At 38.6% G+C, this 9,913-nt stretch overlaps 1 protein-coding gene across 1 annotated transcript in view; it reads left to right on the top strand.

Annotated features, from left to right (window-relative positions):
* The first annotated feature begins 536 nt into the window (after positions 1-536).
* The window catches only part of Stt3b (STT3 oligosaccharyltransferase complex catalytic subunit B), a 43,821-nt gene continuing 34,444 nt past the window's right edge, over positions 537-9,913 (top strand). Inside the window, exons 1-2 of the mRNA XM_027415314.2 lie at positions 537-675; positions 3,710-3,997. Coding sequence (XP_027271115.1) covers positions 3,725-3,997 — 273 coding nt within the window. The 5' untranslated portion in view covers positions 537-675; positions 3,710-3,724. The remainder of the gene's footprint in view (positions 676-3,709; positions 3,998-9,913) is intronic.

Raw genomic sequence — 9,913 nt, 5'->3', positions numbered from 1 at the left:
CTTTAAAACCATATTCTGTTTCCTGGTGTGTATGTGGTGCTGGGGGCTTTGTAAGTACTTACCTAACCCTCTAAACTGAGCTACACTGCCAGACCCATGTTTTCACTATGCTAGCATGGCCTGCTCTCTTAGTTTTTAAGCCACTATTTTATTGTTCTGTGTAAGCTTTTGGGTGATACATGACATATGCTTCCTCTTCAGTTTGATGCCATCTTGTTAATGGTTCTTAGTCTTTTTGAATCCTAGACTACTTTGATGATGAATCCTGTGCATCCCTTTTGTTTTCCTGGGTAGATTTGAACTCCCTGTCTTGGACCCCATCAATAATTACATGTTAATTTGAGCATTACTAGTTCCTTTGTGGATTTAAGAGACTGCTGTGGTATTATGTTAGAGGTATAAGCATTGGCTTAATATTTCAGATTTTTTGTTATTCAAGTTTAAGAAATATTGCTATGATATGTTATATATATGATAAATATATGTATATATAACCATATATCAAATATAAAGAAAGGTATTGTGTTAACCAGTGTTATAACATTTCCTTTTCTTTTTTCCCCCAGGTTTAACTATAGATCAACACATCACCTTGCATCTCATGGCTTCTATGAATTTTTAAATTGGTTTGATGAAAGAGCATGGTATCCACTAGGAAGAATAGTAGGTGGCACTGTAAGTATGTTAGCTATTCTTTATGTTACTGTAAACTGTTGAGCAAACCATTAGTTGCTGGTGGGATGAAGGTCTTTAAAAGCTGCATATAGTTCACAAATACATCCTCTGTGGCTAATTAGCTAATATTTCGTAGCTCTATTCTTGGCAGTTTATTTGTGGGATATCTCACACTGGCATCTGAGAAGTGTCAAACTAGATTAAGAATCTGCTGTTAGGCCAGCACTCAAGACAGGTGGATCTCTGTGCATCCCAGGACAGCCAGGGCTGCCCAAAGAAACCCTGTCTCAAAACAAAACAAAACAACAAACAAATCTGCTGTCACAAAGCACCTCAAGTCCAGGTTGTGTTTTTTGCCTTGTTCTCAAGCAGCTGTGTAGGGGGAAATGCTGACCACGCCCACTTGGGGGCTGGCACAGGTGACACTGGTCAGCACTTCCCCTACATAGCTGAGTTTAAAATTAAGTTTTTGTTTTTGTTTTTGTTTTGTTTTGTTTTTTGAGGGAAATAGAAATTTAGAATAATCAAAATAATTAAACTTTTCAGGCCCTGAGCTTCTGAATTAATCTAGATAATTGAATCTTGGTTATAGTTGGTGTAGAGTTCTTTGGATCCAGAATGATGACATAAGGTTTTTAGGATTCAGTGTGAAAGGAGAACTGGTAGAGACGGGGGGAGATATGACGTCTCTTGAAGTCTGTGTGCGTGGTCATTTCTTCTTGAGTATTACCCCAAATAATCTTTTGCTCTCATATCATTAATTCAAATTCATTTCCTTTCTTCTATATCCCTGAATTTATTTCCTTTCCCAACTCCCTGTGATTTATTTCTCCAGTAATTTTCAGCCTTTTTCCACTATTGGCTGTGTTTACAGCTGTCACATTCCATTACCACTATGCTGTCAGCAGCACTTGTGAGTTTTGGTGTGCTGTTCTCATCATCCTTCCATTTTAATTTCTATTAGAATTTCCTCTACTGGGGGATTTTCTTTTCTTTTATGCTCACTCTGTAGCCCATGCTAGCCTTGCATTCAACAGTAATCCTTCTTCCACAGCTATCCAAGGGATGTAATTATGGGTGTGAACCACCATGCCTTCACAGAAGTTCATTTGTAACTTTTAAAAGAGGATTTATAGTACTCTTCAAAATTTTTTCCAAATGGATTGTAATTAGCAAATAATATGTAACTTTCAGCCCTTTGAGTTTTTTGAGACTTCATTATACCCTCAAATACATTGTAATTTCGGCCATGTTCCTGCTGTTTGGAAAGGGGGTATGCACATGTACATGTGAAGGTCAGAAGTCAGCCACAGATGTTCCTTGGGTGCTGTCTTCCTTGGATCTGTTGTTACTTGTTTGAGCAGCCTTTCACTGGCCTGGAGCTCCATAATTGGGCTAGACTGATTAGACAACAAACTCTAGGAATCCACCGCTTCTGCCTACCATACCTCATTCCCCATCTCCCAGCACTGGGTCTGTAATAGTGTGCCAACACTGCAGGCTTTTAAGGTGGGGCTTGGGATGGAGCCAGGTCCTTGTGCTGTGCCGGTATTATTGCCTGAGCCTTTTGCACAGCCCCATTTTGAGGTTTCTTATATCCTAATATTACTTAGTTTATGTATATAGTCAATCCTAAATTGATGTATGCATACATTTATGTATGTGCACCACATGTGTGCCTGGGACCTGCAGAGGCCAGAAGATGGGTTGGAACCTCAGGAGCTGAAGTTAATGGACAGTTGTGAACTACCATGTAGGTTAGGTGCTGGGAACCGAACCTGGGACCTCCCTGCAAGAACAGCAAGTGCTCTTAACCACTGGATCATCTCTCCAGCTCCAAGTTTAATATATCTTTGTTGTTAGGAGTCTTTGGTTTTGCACCTTTCATTCAATACTACTTTGTATTCTAACTGTTTTCTTATGTTAGGTCCATCTGCCATGTTATATTGATATGTTGATGTACATTGAGAAGAATTATCAAATCCATGTCTATTTTCTTTGTGTACTGCTGACAAAATCGTACAGTAGGACCTGGTATTGGATATGAAATGGAATGGAATTTTTTGAAATTTGTAATGACTTACTATACTGTTTTTCTTCCCTCAATCTTATTACTCTGTGCATTCACTAGACATTGAATATACACTCTGTGCCTGTACTGTTCTTGACATTGAAAAAGAAACTCTTCATCTGGAGCTTGTATTCTTGTGAGGTTGAGCAGTTGAAAATAAGATTTATAAATAGTGTGTTGCATGATAATAAATGCCAGGGAGAAAAAGCACAGAGGGTGAGTTGAAGACTAGGGGTGGGAGGCTGTTGAGACGTGCAGATTTCAACAGGACTGGCCAGGCTGGCCAGGGAATGAATGTGCAACAGCCGTTGTGGTTCCGGCTTGGGAGGAAAAGAGCCTTTGAGGGCTCACTTGTGAGTGCAGATAAAAACGCACATATTAGTCACTGAGGAATAATTTGAAATGAATATCACCCAATATCACATCTTCTTGTGTTCACTGCCCTTCTCTTGGTATAAAGGTAGGTGCCATCATTAATAATACTTTGGACATAGAACTTTAAGCCTTTTGGTATTCTTTTGGTTCCCCAATGACTGGTCCTTCTTGCTAAAGGTGCTTACTTTCTGGATTTTGGATTTAAAAGTAGGGAAGACTTATAATTATTTCTCCTTTTTATATATACACAGTAAGAACATGATGAAAGTGTTAAAATCCCAGGCCCAAAAAATACATGACTAAGACAGTGCTCAGAATTAAGGAAGATAATTAATGGACTAAGCACCATTACTTATTTTTTTGTTTTAATCACACTTGTTCTATATTCTCTGCTCTTATTTCGGTGTATATCCTGTGTAAGAATTCTTTGTATCTATTCCAAAAATATTTTTTGTATGACATGGAAGGGAAGCTCTTTCTCTCCATCTTACCTACAAATGGTGTGTACTAATGAAAAAAGAATGCGTACTGTTCTTTGTAGGCACCTTATTTTATATGTAACTAAATTCCCTTCTTTCCCTTCTCTAGGTTTACCCAGGGTTGATGATAACAGCTGGCCTTATTCATTGGATTTTAAATACATTGAACATAACAGTTCACATAAGAGATGTGTGTGTATTCCTTGCACCAACTTTTAGCGGCCTTACATCTATATCTACATTCCTGCTAACTAGAGAACTTTGGAACCAAGGAGCGGGACTTTTAGCTGCTTGTTTTATTGCTATTGTACCTGGGTACATATCTCGGTCTGTAGCAGGATCCTTTGATAATGAAGGCATTGCAATTTTTGCGCTTCAGTTCACTTACTACTTATGGGTAAGTACCACTTAATGCTTAGCTATCATTAATGCTGGTGAGCTTCTGCCCTAAGTCTTTAGGTTGGATATGTGTCTTTTACCAATAGAGTTGCACACAGATCTGTCAATGTTCATAATAAATTTAACAGTAATACGTAACGTTTAAAGTATACCAGGCATTTTCTGTATATATAACTGGATTAACGTCAATAAATTTTAATTTTTACAATAATCTTATTGTATCGACTTTGTAAGTAAAAATAAATGAATAAAAAGCTAGCAGGAGCAGCCTGTCAGCTATACACACCTTTTATATGTGAATACTTTTTATACATTTGACTATATTTATAGGTCACTAGATGAATGACAGCATCACTTTCTCTTTAATAGTTAATTTAAATTCCCTTAAAATCTACCTGGCAGGCCAGGCAGTGGTAGCGTAGACCTTTAATTCCAGCACTTGGGAGGAAGAGGCAGGCGAATCTCTGAGTTTAAGGCCAAAGAAACCCTGTCTCGAGGAAGAAAATGAATGAATGAATGAATGAATGAATGAATGAATGAATGAACGAACAAATGCAAGTTCCCTGGCTTGTGGGTATTTTTTGCTTTGACCTGGAATCCTAGGAAGCTACAGTGTGGTCTGTGGGGCAGCTCTTGCTCTTGAGTTTCATGTAAGTGAGCGTGACGACAGCAGTGGGACACTAACAGTCCTGCTGTCACCATCAACAATTTCTTTAAAACCCTTACTTACAGCCAGGTGTTGGTGGCCCACGCCTTTAATCCCAGCACTTGGGAGGCAGAGGCAGGTGGTTCTCTGTGAATTCGAGACCAGCCTGGTCTACAAGAGCTAGTTCCAGGACAGCCTCCAAAGCCACAGAGAAACCCTGTCTCAAAAAACCAAAAAACAAAAACAAAAACAAAAAAAAAACCCTTACTTACTGCATGTAGCTGGGGAATACAAAACACTACTCCCAAACTTCAAAGTTTGCAGTCTATCTAAAGCCTGCTAATTATATAAGTTTTCACACTAAAAATGATGTACTTGTAAATAGATTTCATTAATATAATGCCAGTGGGAAACTGAGTTGTAGTAGAATAGTCATGATAATGATAAATCATGAATGTAAAATTAAAAGAATGCACATTAGATTCTCTTTATGCTGTTTGTAGCAAAAGTACAGCAATAAGGAATCTGCATCAACTTCATAACACTTTTTCTGAGGATGTACGGTTGACATTGAGGAAACAACATTAACAGAGATTCAACCTATGTTGGTTAAATTCTTTTTTAAAAATTTATCTGAAGTAAATAATGACATTGGTTTGAATTTGAAAGTCTGGATAGATAGGTTGGTAACTGTTTCAGTCACCTACATTGTATTACATCTCATGTTTGCTGTAAGGGAAAAGTACCTATTGTGTGGAATTTGTGCTACAGATATATATGAAGGAACAAAGCTCACTTAGGAATAACTAACTCACTTAGAAATAATTCAGTTACAGTTAGGCATTAAAAAAAAAAAACTAACATTGATTGTAGTTTTCTAGCCACATTTGTTGCTGTATTATTTTGTAACAAGGCCTTGGTATGTGTCCGAGACTGGCTTCAAATTCGTGCCTGTGCCTCCCTTCTTCAGTCTAAAAATTGTTCTTGTATCTCAAACCTGTACCTCTCACTTCTTCCTTCTCTCTGTTCTGAGGTCACCATGCACCTGCATTTTAAAGTTCTGTTTATTGCTGCTTGTGTATGATGCAATCATAAAGGCTCATGTGTATACTGGATCTTGGATTTAAAAGTAGGGAAGACTCCACACATGTGGAGGCCAGAGGACAATTTTGTGAGGTTGGTTCTCACCTTCCACCTTTACATGGGTTCTAAAGATCAATCTCAGGTCATCCAGCTTGCAAGGCAAGCATTTTTATACTGAGACATCTCAGTGTCTCACTGGTTTTATCTTGTATTGATTTACCTAGTCTGGACATTTCACATAAATGCAGTCTTACTACATAGGATGTTTAGTGTCTTTTGTGTTTAGCATAAATGTTGTACATGTGTCTATTTTTTTCTCCAGCTTTTTTTTTTTTTATTACGGTAAATTACACAGACTAAAACATTTACCAAGTGCCATAGTTTAGGAACGTCCTATATACTTGTAACCATCCATATCATCCACCCACATCTTGTAAAATATAACCATTCTACTTGTCTCATTGACTTTGGCTATTTGAATAGGTAGAATCCTATAGTATACAGCTTGTATATAACAGTTACAGTTTTAGTGTTTTTATGGAACCATTATACTATTTTTCCATAACTGGCATTTCAGATTTCTACCTGTGGAGCACAGATGTTCAATGATTCCATATGTTCACCAGCACTTATTATTTTGTGGCTGTTTCTCATTATATGCCGAGCCTAGCCTCAAGTCCCCAATATTCCTGCTGCAGCCTCCAAGTTAGCTGGGGTTCCATACATATACCACAATGCCTGGCTTGATTTTTCTGGTTGGTTGGTAGTAATGATGCTGATAGGTGTACGCCAGTTCTGGTTTGCGTTTTCCCAGTGATGAGTGGGAAGTACATCTTTGTGTGTCTGGTAGCCAGTTAGGTGTTTTTGTAGAATGCCTGTTGAAGTCCTTTGCTCATTTTTGAATGTGGCTTTTTGCTTTTTTGTTGTTGCGTTTTGAGTTCTCTGTGTATGCTTGTTACTAATCCCTTATGGATTCACTGTTTCTACATGTTTTCTCCCATTCTGTGGACTTCCCTGTGGGTGTCTTTTGATATATAAAAATAATGTTCATGAACCTCAACTTGTCAGCATTTTCTTTTGTTCTGTTTCCAGGAAATCATTGTAAAACACATAGCTGTGAACTCTTGCCCTATGTCATCTTTTAAGAATTCCAAAGCTGTTCTAAGCTTTATATTGAGGTTGCTCCACTTATTATGTTTTAAATGATGCTTAAACAGGGGTTCTGTAACATGAAACAAATAAATGACCTGGAGACTGATATTGGGGGTTCAAGCTTCAAGCTGAAGATCAGAAAAGTAAAGCAGCCTGGCACTAGCTCTCTCTCTACCTCAGACTGAAAGGCAATCTTGGTTCCACCAAACTGCTGCCTCTCCTCAGCATGGCTGGAGAATACTGAGACTGAATGTCTTCCTATCCTCAATGTGACTTGAGAATGAATGCCTGATCCTAACTATTGAAGACCCTGCTCTTATCTTTTATACCCCTCTAGTGCTGGGATTAAAGGTGTGTGATCCCAGATACTGAGATCATCTTTGTGTGAGCTGTTTTTCTTTAGGACTGGATCAGTCTTGTGTAGATCTGGGTGGACTTGGACTTGGACTCAGAGATCCATCTACCTCTTAATCCTGAGTCCTAAGATTAACACCTAGCTTCTGGCTGCTGGGATTAAAGGTGTGTATCACCACTGCCTAGAAGCTTGAGGCTGACTTTGCTTTCTGAATCCTCAAACAAGCTTTAATGAATGATAAATATCATCACAAGATTCAAATTTGTTAATTCACATGTTGATTTGTTTTTCCTCATTGGTTGATCAGAGTAGTTTGTCACACATGCCAGGGTTACCTAGAGGTGTGTGTCTGTCTTTCTGCCAGCACCCTACTGTTTGACTTACCAGAATTTTGTAGTATATTTTGAAATTGGGAAGTGGGAGTTCTCTAGCTTGGTTCTTACTCACAATCGTTTTTCATATTTAGGGTCCCTTGACAAACCCTCTTTTAACTTCTGGTTGAATTCTTGTCAAAAGTAATTTACTTTGTGGTTGGTGTATGGCTTTACTTTTGAACTCGCGTGTCTCATTGTGCTTCCGTACACGTCTTTATCCCAGCAGTGCAGATTTAGTTGCAGCAGCTCCATAGTGAAATTTTAAGGTGTCCAGGAGCCTCTAGACCTTCCCTGGCCCCTCATGGCAAAGCTGCAGTGCATTCCCACTAGAGGCGAGTAAGGATGACCCTAGTCTATGGCCTTACTATCCTGGTCTGGTTTTCTAATGGCAGCCATTGTGACTGAGCCAGATGGAATTTTTGTGCAATTTTAATTTGCACTTTGGCTAAAGATACTGGACATTTTTTTCATGTTTTTATTGGCCATTTGTTTTGAGAACTGTTCGTTTCCTCATTTGTTAACTAAATTCTTTTTCCTTTTGGCTTGCTATTTTGAACTCTGTATATCCTGATTATCAGTCCCCTGCTAGATGAGTTGCTGGCGGAGATTTTTTCTTTTCCCATTCTGTAGGTCGTCTCTTCTTTTGGGTGATTATTTTTTATGCTGGTCACAGCTTTCTGTTAGTTTGTTGCCAAAAACTATGGTGATTTTGGACCTTAAATTTTAAATCATTATAATTAGGCTCAAACACTCCTTTACTAACAGAAAATTACAATCAGCACATTTTGCCAGTAAAAAGTAAGTTTATATATTTTAAGTTCCTATGAGATTCGACAAACTCTTGGGAAGTATTTTTGACATTGCTGGTTTTGGAAATCTCTCCCTGCAAAAAAGTTGTGGAGAGGCTGGGAAAATGGTCTTCAGTTGGAAAGAGATCAGGTGACTATGGTAGGTGCGGCAAATGTTTGTAGTCCAGTTTGTTCAACTTTTGAAGCATTAATTGTGCAATGTGGAGTTAGGTACTGTTTTGAAGAAAAATTGGCCTTTTTTTTTATTATTTTTTTTTTGACCAGTGCCAGCCACAGGCATTGGGTTTTTCATGTACCTTATTAATTTCCTGCGTACACTTCTCAGATATAATGGTCTTGCAAGGATTCAGAAAGCTGTGCTGGAGCAGACTGTCAGCAGGCATGATTGCAGCTTGTTTGTGGAGTAAGTTTGTTTTTGAGGAGTGCTCTAGATCCTCTTGTCCAGTGGCTGAGCTGAGATTGCATGTGACGATCTGACAAGGAGCAGGTTTGTCATGTATGAAGATGGCAGGTCAAAGTGATGAGTGTTTACATTTTCAGTGAGTTCACAGGCTGTTTTCTTTGTGATTTGTTGAACAGTTGGTGTGGAGTTCCCGCAGCTTCTCAGGTAGTTGGAAGAGGGTTGGTTTTCATGATATGCTCTCATTTAGCTGTTGTCAACTTCGGATGGCAGCCACTATGCTCTTACTCTAGTCCCCTTTGCAAAACATCTTGCGTTGCAGTTCCTGGGCCAAATTCATTATTGATGTTTATGACCCATTTTGAACTTGAATAAAAGAATTATTTTCATATTGTAAAAAGTAAATCTAAAAATAAGTGGAGAGGGTTGCATACTACCATGGCAAATTTCAAAGATGCAAAAGCTACAATCTTGAACCCATCATAACTTAATGCCATCCCATTTGTCAATTGTTGCTGTTATTTCCTGAGCCGTTGGACTCTTGTGCAGAAAATATATCAATCTGGCCGTTCTTTCTCTTTTCTTTCTCCAACATGTTCAAAGTTTGGGGTAGGTCTTAGATTATGGTCTTTGGTTCCACTTTGGATTGGGTTTGTATCCATTTTCAGTCATTAACCTCTCATTCCTCTATCTTCCACAAAGCAGCAGTCTGCCTTTTCCTTTGCATTTGCATGAACTCCATGTAAAGAATATAATGTAAATTGACCTTTAATATCTAGTTTTTTTTCCCTTAACAGACTTTTCAGTGTTGATCCATGTTGTATTATAGATACTTCATGGGGTTTGTTTGTTTGTTTGTTTGTTTGTTTTGTTTTTTGGTTTTTGTTTTTTTTTTGGTTTTTCGAGACAGGGTTTCTCTGTGTGGCTTTGGAGCCTATCCTGTATCCTGGCAGTCGCTCTGGAGACCAGGCTGGCCTCGAACTCACAGAGATCCGCCTGCCTCTGCCTCCCGAGTGCTGGGATTAAAGGCGTGCGCCACCAATGCCCGGCTTACTTCATGTATTTTTAAGTTGAGTAATATTTAATTGTATCATA

The sequence above is a fragment of the Cricetulus griseus genome, chromosome 4 (assembly GCF_003668045.3).
Source record: "Cricetulus griseus strain 17A/GY chromosome 4, alternate assembly CriGri-PICRH-1.0, whole genome shotgun sequence".
In the NCBI taxonomy this organism is placed as follows: Eukaryota; Metazoa; Chordata; class Mammalia; order Rodentia; family Cricetidae; genus Cricetulus; species Cricetulus griseus.
Note: the sequence above shows the minus strand (reverse complement) of the source record. Positions and strands in the feature narration are given on the sequence as shown.